Source organism: Stomoxys calcitrans, chromosome 3, assembly GCF_963082655.1.
Source record: "Stomoxys calcitrans chromosome 3, idStoCalc2.1, whole genome shotgun sequence".
Classification (NCBI taxonomy): domain Eukaryota; kingdom Metazoa; phylum Arthropoda; class Insecta; order Diptera; family Muscidae; genus Stomoxys; species Stomoxys calcitrans.
The window spans coordinates 124,131,466-124,145,286 of record NC_081554.1 but is presented as its reverse complement, the minus strand read 5'-3'; the positions used below and the strand labels follow the sequence as shown (position 1 = coordinate 124,145,286).

At 39.3% G+C, this 13,821-nt stretch overlaps 1 protein-coding gene across 6 annotated transcripts in view; it reads left to right on the top strand.

The window, feature by feature from the left end:
* Positions 1–13,821, top strand: part of LOC106088128 (dual oxidase) — a 143,340-nt gene that overhangs the window by 117,533 nt on the left and 11,986 nt on the right. For all 6 annotated transcript variants that reach the window (XM_013253454.2, XM_013253451.2, XM_013253452.2 and 3 more), the window contains 3 exons: positions 10,794–11,348; positions 11,408–11,811; positions 11,875–13,801. In XM_013253454.2, the coding sequence (XP_013108908.1) occupies positions 10,794–11,348; positions 11,408–11,811; positions 11,875–13,801 (2,886 nt within the window). The remainder of the gene's footprint in view (positions 1–10,793; positions 11,349–11,407; positions 11,812–11,874; positions 13,802–13,821) is intronic.

Genomic DNA, 13,821 nt, shown 5'->3' with positions numbered 1-13,821 from the left:
AAAAGCCTGAGAACTCTAAACCTTTCTCAATGACCCTGTACTATCGCCCTGACTTTAAATATCCCATCCCCAGATTATGACACAAAAATTGTTCCACATGAAGTCTCCAAACAGCAAAACAAAAAACAGGCAAAAACAGCAGACTCTGTTCTTTAACAAATCACTGCTTGTAATTTAAGGGGGAATATCAGTTGGTGTTATATATGGAAACCCGGAATGCAAAGTACTTCAGAATTGCCAGTGGAGATTTTTTGTAGGCCCCCTAAAGTAACACATTTTTTTCTTTTATTAAATTGCAAGGAAAATTATTTCCTAAAATAGAAGAATTACAAAACTATTAAAGCAGCATAAAAGTTGACTAAATAAATTAAGCAGAGGAGATACTCTCGAATTAGAAGAATATTGTGATTGAGTGTATGAAGTTTGCCTGAATTGTTCGATATGAACAAACCTCGACTACAACAATCTTGCTCACAAATGAAGCTTGACGAGAATCGCTACCTCTGCATACGAATGAGGCTTGAACAAAAACTTCTTAAAGCGATAAATATTTTGTAACATTCTTGTCAAGTAAATACACAACTTTTTTAAACAATATTTTATCCATTGATCAAATTTTTCATTAATCATCCGCTGGGAACAACCCAAACCATTATGTATGTATAATGATTAAACTACTTTGGGACAGTTTTGACCATAGTCTGTTACTGACTGGCACGTTATATCTGGGTGATTTTATCTCCATGTCAGCCCATATTTAAAGTTAAATGAAATCTTCACGAGCAGCACGATTAGAAATCACGATTATCAGAATTCAAATGTGACTCATGCAGCACAATGTTGGGGAATCTCATAAATTTTTAGAATATTAATTCTTTTGATTAGCATAAAAGAGAAGAATGATAAAAACGAAATGCAGTCTTTGAAGCATCTGTTACTTTGATTGCACATTTTTAAAATTCTATTGCATACGTGCTCTTGGTATTGATCATTTTATTTCTATTTATAAAAACGATAAAAGGCAAACGGTGAAATCATCGCAAAATTAAGTATCACAAGTTCCAAATAAAACGGATAGTGTCTAATAACAAATTATTGCTATATCGATAGTTTCTTACCTTTTTACGAGTGATAAACAAGGGATACGGTGCGGGAACCTTTTTGTTTTATTTATTTTTATTTAATGCCTGTAAAAAAATACAAAAAAAATCTTATAATTACATTACAGGTTTTATAATACTATGGACTATCCCAATTAGCTAGTTTATATTAGTGTTTATTTAATTAATTTTAAATTAATTTACATGATAACTAGCTGACTCGGTGTGCTTCACTACAACCTAAAGTGTCGTTTTAAAATTGAATATTTATCTAAAGCTTAAAAGCTGGTAACCAGAGACATGGGTCCTTCTCGGATCTACATTACTCTATTCATTTATCGTACCTGTGTTTATAAGATAAAAATACATAAACTTTAAGTCCCACAGGACCTTACAGGATCAACCTTTTATTTAATATTTGGGAGTATGACTCGCACTTAACTATCAAAGTAGGTAGTAGAGTGACTCTACTATCAAAGTAGATAGAGAGTGACAAGTTCCTATTCCCGGGTCAGCAAACTAGGGGATCATCCTTGACGCTTTCCCATTTCCCACCCCTTAGAGCTAGGTTGTCGACATAGCCCCAATGTCTGGGGTGTCGAATAAAAAACAAAAAAGTATAATAATGTGATGAAAAAATAAAAAATGAAATGGATGATCATGACTGGAAAATTAAAAAAAAAATGAACAAATAATAAAATTCAAAGAAAACCCCCTTCGGCCAAATAGGCCCGACAAACTTAGAAAATGTTGTTCAAACATGTCTTTGTGTTGTCAAGGGCAGAGGATCTAGCAACCTTACATCAGGAAACTAGAACCCCTCTATCCACGGTTTCCCCCGCCCATCCTATCGTCATATCACAAAAAACTATCTCCAGTTGGTCATAAGGACCGCGTGGCGATTCTCGAACCCTACTAACTGACCGTCACGGATTTGAATCGTAATTCAAATCATAAAATATCCCAAAACATAGCTCCTAGTATCTCCTATACTACCTAATTAAAACTGAACGATGTAAATCTAAAAAACCTAAAAAAACAAAACAAAAACGAAAAGGCAAAAACATACAAAGCAAACTAAAAAATATTAAAAATATATCAGAAAATCAAAATAAACATGTAAAAGCGTGCTAAGTTCGGCCGGACCGAATCTTACATACCCTGCACCATGGATCGCATTTCCCGAGTTCTTCTCCCGGCATCTCTTCTTAGGCAAAAAAGGATATAAGAAAAGATTTGCTCTGCTATTATTATATTATTAAATGTTGGAGACCTGTGTAAAATGTCAGCCAATTCGAATTAGAATTGCGCCCTTTGGGGGCTCAAGAAGTATAATAGAGAGATCGATTTATATGGGAGCTGTATCGGGCTATGGACCGATTCAGATCATCATGGACCGATACAGACGGACGGACGGACATGGCTAGATCGACATAAAATTTCACGACGATCAAGAATATATATACTTTATGGGGTCTCAGACGAATATTTCGAGTAGTTACAATCAGAATGACGAAATTAGTATACCCCCCATCTTATGGTGGAGGGTATAAAAATCAAATCCTACCAAATTCAAAATAAAAACACAATATAAAACAAAAAAAAACGTCGTATTGTCATGGTCAAAGTATCTGTCCTCGCTGCCCGGAGCGCTTTCGCCTCTTGCCAAGAAGGACTCATCAGCGGGCTTCGTCAAGTCTAGTCCGGTCAATCACAAAAATATACAATAAAAATAATAAAAACATAACAAATAACAAAATCAAAAACCTGAAAAAAAGAAAATTCCTAAAAATACATATGTGTGACTACTTACCCCGATACTCAGCTACCAAAACACTATTTTAACCGGCCACTCGCCACCGGAACTCTAACACTATGCACAACCGAACGCCTCGAATAAGATATTTTGTTGAAGTTTTTCAAATTTCCCAGATATTGTGGTAGTCGACGAGGAAAGCGTTGTACAAAATTTGGCATGATGGGTCAATAAATGCGCTTTCAGTGGCTCTTGGAGATATCCATATACTCGTACGACAGCTATATCAATATCTAGACCGGTTTTCATGAAATCCATTTTAAATATTAAGAGTCATAAGAAAATCCTTTCTTCCAAATTTCGAGAGAATAGGTTAACAAATGAGCACTTTATTGCAATACTTCCCAAAATCGGACGAACATATATACGGGAGCTATATCTAAATCTGAACCGATTTCGAGCAAACTTCTCAGATGTAGTGATAGACGTCGGGGAAACTTTTTCCAATATTGATCAAGAAACGCGCTTGCAGTGGCTCTAGGAGTGAAAATCAGGCGATATATATATGTGAGAGCTATATCTAAATATGAACCGATTTTTATGAAATTCACCAGTAGTGTCGAGAGACTAAAAAAATCCTTCCTGTCAAATTTCGATAGAATCGGTTAACAAATTACCGCTTTTTTTCAATATTACTCCTAATCGGACGAACACATATTTGGGAGCTATATCTAAATCTGAACCGATTTCGACTAAACTTCTCAGACATTGTATACGTCGCCGAGGAAAGCGTTGGTCAATAAATGCGATTGCTGTGACTCAAGAAGTTAAAATCGGACGATATACATCTATGGCAGTTATGTCTCAATCTGAACCGATTTCTATGTCGAGAGTCAAAAGAAAATCCATCCTACCAAATTTCGAGAGAATCGGTTAACAAATGACATTTTTATTGCATTGTTACTGCAAATCGGACGAACATATATACGGGAGCTATATCCAAAACTGAACCGATTTTTATACCCTCCACCATAGGATGGGGCTATACTAATTTCGTCATCCTGTTTGTAACTACTCGAAATATTCGTCTAAGACCCCATAAAGTATATATATTCTTGATCGTCGTGACATTTTATGACGATCTAGCCATGTACGTCCGTCTGTCGAAAGCACGCTAACTTTCGAAGGAGTAAAGCTAGGCACTTGAAATTTTGCACAAATACTTAATATTAGTGTAGGTCGGTTGGGATTGTAAATGGGCCAAATCGGTCCATGTTTTGATATAGCTGCCATATAAACCGTAATTTTGCACGTGGTGTTTTGGTGTTACTTCCAACCACTGAGCTAAGTACAGTTTAAATCGGTTAATATGGTATGGTATGGCTGCCATATAAACCGATTTTGGATCTTAATTTCTTGAGCTGTGGGAGGACGCAATTCTCATCCAATTTGGCTGAAATTTTGCATGAGGTATTTTGTTATGACTTCCAACAACTGTTCTTAGTATGGCGCAAATCTGTACACAACCTAATATAGCTGTCATATAAACCGATCTGGGATCTTGACTTCATGAGCCTCTAGAGGGCGCAGTTACTATCCAATTTACCTGAAATTGTGTACAACGGCTTTTTCTGACCTTCAACATACATGTGAAATATGGTCTGAATCGATCTACATCTTGATGCAGCTCCCATATAAACCTATCTCCCGATTTTGCTTCTTGAGCCCCTACAAGGCGAAATTATTATCCGAATGAACTGAACTATTACACAATGACTTCTACAATGTTCAGCTTTCAGTTATGGTCCGAATCGAACTATAACTTGATATAGCTCCAATAGCATAACCGTTCTTATTCATTATTCTTTGTTTGCCTAAAAAGAGATACCGCGCAAAGAAGAGATACCACAAATGATATCCATGGTGGAGGATATATAAGATTCGGACCGGTTGAACTTAGCATGCTCTTACTTGTTTCCAATTTCAATTGGCTTCGTCTTTAGGCCGAAAAACATGCCTGTTCCAAAATTTAAGACGATCGAATGAAAAATCCTTCATTTGTTGTGATATTCATTCCCCTGGTCACATTAGCTCGACTCTTTCCCCCTTTGGGAAAAAATAACGTAAAATAATAAATTCATTGACCGCCATACCAGGCACACAAAGTAAATTGTGACCTGTACTTTGTACACAAATTAGCATGGACAGACAGACGGACATATCTAAATCGAATCAGAAAGTGATTCTGAGTCTATCTGTATACTTATCAATGGGTCTATCTCTCTTCCTTCTGTGTGTTACAAACAAATGCACTAAGTTATAATACCCTGTACCACAAAGGACGCGGACAAAATACAAAAATTTGGTTTTATTAGGGCAACCAGCCGTTTTACGAGGGAAGTTACGCACAGTTTATCTTAATATTGGCGTCCACGAATGTGCCTAATGATGCTTTAACATTCGCAGGTCAAAAGGTTTTTATGTACGTCGTGGTCCAAAGCTATATAATTTGGAAGTAACTGCCATGTATATCCCAAAATTTCATACTTGTGGAAATAAAAACTGAAGACGACAGCAAAAAACAACATCCCCTCCAATCACCTCCCCCCTCCAGAAGGTTTTTTTAAGTGAAAGTAAAATTGAATGTATTCTTTTATGGATAAAATTAGGATCGCACCCACGAATGGGTTTTGTACTTCGACGTATAAAAATTAAAAATAATAATTACGAGAAATCAAGGTTAGCGTTTGAGTATTAATTTCTTGTAGAGAAAACAAATTTAGCCACTGATTTCAAAGTGATTTTCGTGATTCGTTGAGTTATTGATGTGTGAAAATCAAAGATTCCATCCGTATGGGTTTTGGACTTGCGAAGGTTAAATTGATGCATTATACACCGTAGACTTGGCACGGTGCAGGAAATGCAACATTTTTGCATTCTCTATAGGCAACACCATTACAAACGTAAACTAAACCCGGTGGTGGGGTTACATTTTTTTTGGCAAACGAACACCAAATTTTGATTTAAATGCGATATGTCGAAAAATGCTACATTTCGTAAACAGTCGAAATCAACATTAATTTGAGTTCCAAGATACTTGTTCCCAAATTCGCACAGAAAAAGTTGTTGTCCTCGTTTTAAAGATTCGAGCCAAAGATTAGCAAACTTCATTCAATGACGATCAATTTTCCTACTTTTTAAGGAGGAATTCCCTTTGGTGAAAAATTTGAAACGGATGGTTGAGTTCTTTAGTACATAGAAATTTAAATTTAAAGAAAGTATCTTTATTTTAAAGTTTTGGTTCTTTGGCTCGTTTCCATTGCTAAATTCTCAAGAATCTCAAAAATCTTAAATTTTGGGCCACCTTTTTTTCAGTGCGAATATCAGATTCGCATATTACTTCCAAAGTCCTTTTATTTAAGTCCTAGATTATTCCGGTCGTTCCATATTAGCGTTTGGGGGATATTTGGAGGATGTCAGACATTTATTCCCTTATATTCGTTCTCTACTTTCAAAGACCTTTCATTAACTGCCATATTGTATCGGTTGACCTTCATTTCAGTTTTGGATTTTTCTGGTTTGGGCGGTTCATGTCTAAAATTAATATCTGGTTCCTATTCACCAGTTGAATTACAAGCTGTGTCTGATAGACTGGTTTCTTGGCTTAGGGAGATATACTATGCTTGTATCAGCATGTCATACATACCTGGGGGATGCACTGAGTTCGAGTTTCTAGGCATCACCTCTACCGCAAGAAAGTTTATTAATAACTTACCAAAAGATGCATTACTGCAGGCTTGGGATCTGTGAATGTAAAAAGATGGGTCAGCCGAGGAACACCTCAAGGAGGTGTACTCTCTCCTCTACTATAAAATATAGCCATTAACAAAATAGGGGAAGAAAGGGGGTGTAAAAGTAGTCGCATATGCAGATGACGTGGCAATTGCGGTTAGGGTAAAGTTTCTCAGCACTCTAAGAGATATACTTCAGGAAGCTCTACGTGCAACAGCAAAGTGGGCTACCGAAATTGGCCTAGGCGTAAATCCGTTCAAGACAGCATTAGTTCTTTTCAGCATGAGATACAAGTTGCCTACAGTGGAACCTGTGTCCTTGGGTGGAGAAAATGTTCCATTTACAGAAAGCGCAAAGTACCTGGGTGTTTTGCTGGACAGAAAATTGAACTTCAAATCCAATATTTTGGAAAGGGCAAGGAAGGCAACTCTTGCCCCTAAACCTGCAAGAGAACCATTGGCAAAAGTTGCGGATTTAAACAGCGTGTCATACACTGGATATATACTACAGTTGTTAGACCTATAATGCTATATGTTGTTGCGGTCTGGTGGACGGCTCTTCAAAAGTCCACCTATTGTTCAATACTCAGCCGGATTCAAATGATAGATTGCTTGTGCATTACAGCTGCACGGAGGACGACACCATCCGATGCACTGAATTTAATGCTACACCTAATGGCTCTGGACTTTTTGGCCAACCAAATTAAGGCTCAGGAAGCTTTCCCTTTGGTCATGCGGCGGTTGCGGACACTGCGTTATTCTTGATATACGCCCGATGTTCTAGGTAATGTTAATTACAAATTTCTTGAGCGGCTTTTTGATAAGATACACTGTCCCACTATTCCTGATAGAACCCATTGGAACTACAATAGCCCTAGTAAAAGAAGACACAAAGACTTCTATACGGATAGTTCCAAACTAGACAACCAAGTGGGCTTTAGGTGTATTCATATCGAGAAGCTTATCCGACCACTAGAGTGTGTATCAAGCAGAGAACCTTGCAATTAAAGAAGTAGTAGAATGGCTTAGATATAATGTCATATGGACTATTGGCATGAATATCTTCTCAGACAGCCTGGCAACCATTAAATCCTTGATTGTCGCAGATCTCTCAACGAGAATTTAAATTCACCAGTTCTGGATGCCGGGCTACAGATGTAACTCAAGGAATTGTAGAGCAGATGAGATTGCGAGACTAGGAATTATCTTACACACTCCAGGGGAAACTGAAATCTAGAGACATTTAAGCTAAGTCTTCAGGATCAGGTCCTTAGGGCAACGAATGGAAGATGGTTACAAAGGGTGGCTTGTGAACATTCCAAAATGATGTATCCTAATCTAAACTTAAAAAGCTCTACCGCTTTGCTGTCACTTGATACAACAGACGTCTCAGTCATTGTGTCCGTCATGACAGACTAAACATAACGACTTTTGCAGAAGCTGTGAGGACATCGAAGAAGAAGAGACTATAGAACACGTTCTGTGTGTGGGTCTCGCACTGGCAGTCAGAAGGAGTTCCACCTTAGGTGGAATCTAAACTTAAACAGGTTCTCATTTCTTGAGAACCTGTTTGATTTAGCTGATATGAACATTCGCAAGTAGTTGGACTTTTTAATCCGATCTGGGTGGTTCAATGGTAGGAACTAGAAGGCATCTTCCTTCTTCTATTCCTGTGTGGTCACAATGGACAAAAACGTCTAGGTGAGTCTGATGGCAGACTGCAACTTAAACCCAACCTAACCTATTCCACTGTCAATGACCTTTAATTTGAGTCTAATATTGTCTTAATATGTTCTTCCGAATTTGGAGTTCAAAGATTTGCTCTGCACTTGAATACCATCCAATATTACCAATATTACCCCAATCATACTACTTTTGTAAAGGGTGATTTTTTTGAGGTTAGGATTTTCATGCATTAGTATTTGACAGATCACGTGGGATTTCAGACATGGTGTCAAAGAGAAAGATGCTCAGTATGCTTTGACATTTCATCATGAATAGACTTACTAACGAGCAACGCTTGCAAATCATTGAATTTTATTACCAAAATCAGTTTTCGGTTCGAAATGTGTTCATTCACCGTAACGTTGCGTCCAACAGCATCTTTGAAAAAATACGGTCCAATGATTCCACCAGCGTACAAACCACACCAAACAGTGCATTTTTCGGGATGCATGGGCAGTTCTTGAACGGCTTCTGGTTGCTCTTCACTCCAAATGCGGCAATTTTGCTTATTTACGTAGCCATTCAACCAGAAATGAGCCTCATCGCTGAACAAAATTTGTCGATAAAAAAGCGGATTTTCTGCCAACTTTTCTAGGGCCCATTCACTGAAAATGATTTGCAAGCGTTGCTCGTTAGTAAGTCTATTCATGATGAAATGTCAAAGCATACTGAGCATCTTTCTCTTTGACACCATGTCTGAAATCCCACGTGATCTGTCAAATACTAATGCATGAAAATCCTAACCTCAAAAAAATCACCCTTTATTTAAGGGGCTTTAAGGGGAGGATGCTTATTAGAAGAAGGAAGATTTTCGGGCAGTAGTGGCCCCCTGTTATATGGAAGGAGCAGAGTGAGGATTGTAAATAGCCAAAATCACTCAAGGTTTTGATATAGCTGCCATATAAACCGATCATGGATCTTGGCTTCTTAAGCTTCTAAAGGGCTCAATTCTTATCCGATTTGGCTGAAGTTTTGCACGTGGTGTTTTAGTATGACGTCCAACAAAGTATGGTTCAAATCGGATCATAACCTGATACAGCTGCTATATAAACCGATGTCCCGTTAAAACTTCTTAAGCTTCTAGAGGGCGCAATTTTTTCCGATTTGGCTGAAATTTTGCACACATCGTTTGGTATGACTTCCAATAACTGTGTCAAGTATGATCCTAATCAGTCCATAACCTGATAAAGCTGTAATATAAACCGATTCGACTTCTAGAGCAGATAGAGGGCGCAATTCGTATCCACTTTGGATGAAATGTTGCACGAGTCGTTTTGGTATGGCTTCCAACAACTGCGCCATGTATGAACTTAATCGGTTCACAACCTGATATATCTGCCCTATAAACCGGTCTCCCAATTTCACTTTCTGAGCACCTTGAGGGCGCAATGGTACTCGATTTGCCTGAAATTTTTGGGGATGGTATTTTTCTATGACTTCTAACAGCCATGACCAGTACGGTCAATTTCAAAAAAATTAACAAATGCGATCCATGGTGGGAAGTATATAAGATTCGGCCGAACTTAGAGCGTTTTTATTTGTTTACTATTATTCGATTCTATCCCAAAGAGGGTGAAAAAGGAGAAGAGTTGGCAATAGAGCAAAATTCGGAATGACCAGTGACAAAAGTTAAAAACACAACATGTTTGAATTGCTTACGATACTTCGTTTTTCCTTTTATTCCAACTTTCGGTTGCAAAGAAACAAAGCAAAATACAAAAAAAAAAAAATTCGAACAAATGCCCGAATCAAAACCGAAAAACCCGAAAATTGCAACCCTCAATGTGAATCCAATTGGAATACATCGAACAGGTAGTGTCTTTAACACGAGTTTTTTTACGGTATTGGGAAGACTAAGCAGAAACCCACTGTTCTTCTTTTTGCACTTAGGTCAAATGAAAGCTAATTTTGGTCAGTTTCCCCATAAGGTAGTATTTCGTCGGTCGCCAACTGCTACGTTATATAGAAGTTGGTCTGTATTTGGTACTTTCTTTACGAAATGATTTAGAGCAGTAAAATTTTACAGACAGGTCTAATAACGCGATCTTAAAATGAGTTAATTAAAGACATTTTAGAAAGTCTGGGTACTAAATGATGGGGCTAGAGCTCTCAAAAGACTGCCCGCCGGACTCTTGGCCCAAAATTGGACGACAGAAGATACGTCTTAGTGTATTTCCAGAATTAAGTTCTTTTGATATGTGATTTTGTTATCGTTAGTTTGACGACACACTGAGGCACTGTCCACTAGAGAGCTGCTCTTTAGAACAAAATTGGTTGAATCAGGGTTCAATCCCCATTTTTTTTCTTTCAGCATTAGATTGTAGTGATTAAGTTGGTGTTTTTATATTTTAACAGTCCTTAAGACAAGTAATAAAAAGAAATTAAAATGCATAATACTTTTCTTTTCTCGCTTATTTTCAGATAGCCACTTGGTGCGTAAAGCACCTCCATCATATTCAGATGGCGTATATGCTATGGCCGGTTCAAATCGGCCCTCTACGCGCCGCTTAAGTCGTCTATTTATGCGTGGGCGTGATGGCCTGGGCTCCAAGTTCAATCGCACCGCCTTGCTGGCGTTTTTCGGTCAAGTGGTGGCAAATGAAATTGTTATGGCCTCCGAATCGGGATGTCCCATTGAAATGCATCGCATTGAAATTGAAAAATGCGATGAAATGTACGACAAGGAATGTCGGGGCGATAAGTATATACCATTCCATAGGGCGGCCTATGATCGCAGTACAGGTCAAAGTCCAAATGCTCCAAGAGAGCAAATAAATCAAATGACTGCCTGGATAGACGGCAGTTTCATATATAGTACCTCAGAGGCATGGCTAAATGCGATGCGTTCCTTTCACAACGGCACCCTATTGACAGACAAAAGTGGCAAACTGCCAGTGAGGAATACCATGCGAGTACCTTTGTTTAATAATCCAGTACCCAGTGTGATGAAAATGTTGAGTCCAGAGCGTTTGTTTTGTAAGTAAATTGCGAGGAGATAAATCGGCATCAAATCCATTTCATTTTTGTTCTTTCAGTGTTGGGTGATCCACGTACCAATCAAAATCCTGCTGTTCTTGCTTTTGCCATTCTCTTTGTGCGCTGGCACAACACCTTGGCGCAACGGATTAAACGCGCCCATTCTGATTGGTCTGATGAGGAGATCTTCCAAAGAGCCCGTCGGACCGTCATTGCCAGTTTACAAAATGTCATCCTTTATGAATATTTGCCAGCCTTTTTGGCCTCAGAACTGCGACCCTACGAGGGCTACAATCGGGATATTCACCCTGGAATAGGTCATATTTTTCAAGCTGCCGCTTTTCGATTTGGCCACACTATGATACCACCCGGTATTTATAGGCGCGACTCCACTTGCAATTACAAAAAAACCCCAATGGGATATCCAGCCATACGTTTGTGTTCAACTTGGTGGGATTCCAGTGTAAGTAGAGTTAGTGTTAGATTTCATGTAGTCTGTGCGATTCTTATGAAAATCTTCTTCCAGGATTTTTTTACCGACACCAGCGTCGAGGAGATCTTAATGGGTCTGTCCTCGCAAATATCCGAACGTGAAGATCCGGTCCTGTGCTCTGATGTGCGCGATAAACTTTTCGGTCCCATGGAATTTACACGGCGTGATTTGGGAGCTCTCAACATAATGCGAGGACGTGATAATGGCCTGCCAGACTATAACAGTGCCCGCGAAGCCTTTGGCCTGCCCAAACGAGCCACATGGACCGATATCAACCCCGAACTCTTTGCCAAACAGCCGGAACTGTTGGAAATGCTTATATCAGCCTACAACAATCAACTGGACGATGTTGATGTGTATGTGGGTGGCATGTTGGAGTCCTATGGACAGCCAGGTGAACTATTCACTGCCGTTATCAAGGAGCAATTTGAACGCTTGCGTGATTCCGATCGTTTCTGGTTTGAGAACGACCGCAATGGAATATTTACTAAAGAAGAAATCGAGGAGATCCGTAAGATCACCATGTACGACATCATTGTAAACAGCACAGACATTGGAGTTGATGACATACAGAGAGATGTTTTCACCTGGCACGAAGGAGATCCTTGCCCTCAGCCCATGCAGCTGAATGCCACTGAACTTGAGCCTTGCACCTATTTGGAGGGATTCGACTACTTTTCAGGCTCTGAACTAATGTTTATCTATGTGTGTGTTTTTCTGGGATTTGTGCCGATTCTTTGTGCCGGAGCAGGTTACTGTGTTGTCAAGCTACAGAACAGCAAGAGAAGAAAGTTAAAGATACGCCAAGAAGCCTTAAGGGCTCCACAGCACAAGGGTTCAGTGGACAAGATGTTGGCTCGCGAGTGGTTGCATGCCAACCATAAGCGTTTGGTGACGGTGAAATTTGGGCCCGAGGCTGCCATTTACACTGTCGACCGCAAAGGAGAAAAACTGCGAACCTTCAGCTTGAAATCGGTCGACGTGGTCACTGTGGAAGAATCAGCCCATAATCACATCAAAAAGAAGCCCTATATACTCCTAAGAGTTCCCAATGACCACGATTTGGTTTTGGAACTGGAATCCTATGGAGCCCGACGAAAGTTCGTCAAGAAGTTGGAAGACTTTTTGATTTTACATAAAAAGGAAATGACCCTCATGGAGGTTAATCGCGATATAATGTTGGCCAGTGCCGAAACGCGTGAGCGTAGACAAAAGCGACTGGAATACTTCTTTCGCGAAGCTTATGCTTTGACTTTCGGCTTGAGACCCGGAGAAAGGCGGCGAAGATCGGATGCTTCCACCGATGGCGAAGTGATGACTGTCATGCGTACCTCACTCTCGAAAGCAGAGTTTGCTGCCGCATTGGGCATGAAGCCCAATGACATGTTTGTGCGAAAAATGTTCAATATCGTCGATAAGGATCAAGATGGTCGCATTAGTTTCCAGGAGTTTTTGGAGACTGTGGTTCTTTTCTCGCGCGGCAAGACGGACGATAAGTTGCGCATTATTTTCGACATGTGCGACAATGATCGCAATGGCGTCATAGATAAGGGCGAATTAAGTGAAATGATGCGTTCCTTGGTGGAAATTGCGAGAACCACCAGTCTAGGCGATGACCAAGTGACGGAATTAATCGATGGCATGTTCCAGGATGTTGGACTGGAACACAAAAATCATCTCACCTATCAGGACTTTAAGCTAATGATGAAAGAGTATAAGGGAGACTTTGTGGCCATTGGTCTTGATTGTAAAGGTGCTAAGCAAAACTTTTTGGATACATCAACAAATGTGGCACGCATGACATCCTTCAATATCGAGCCCATGCAGGAGAGACCACGCCATTGGATGCAAGAGAAATGGGATAGCTACATAACGTTTCTGGAAGAGAATCGTCAGAATATTTTCTATTTATTCCTCTTTTATGTCATTACAATTGTGTTGTTTGTAGAACGATTCATACGTAAGTTACACGATTAGCTT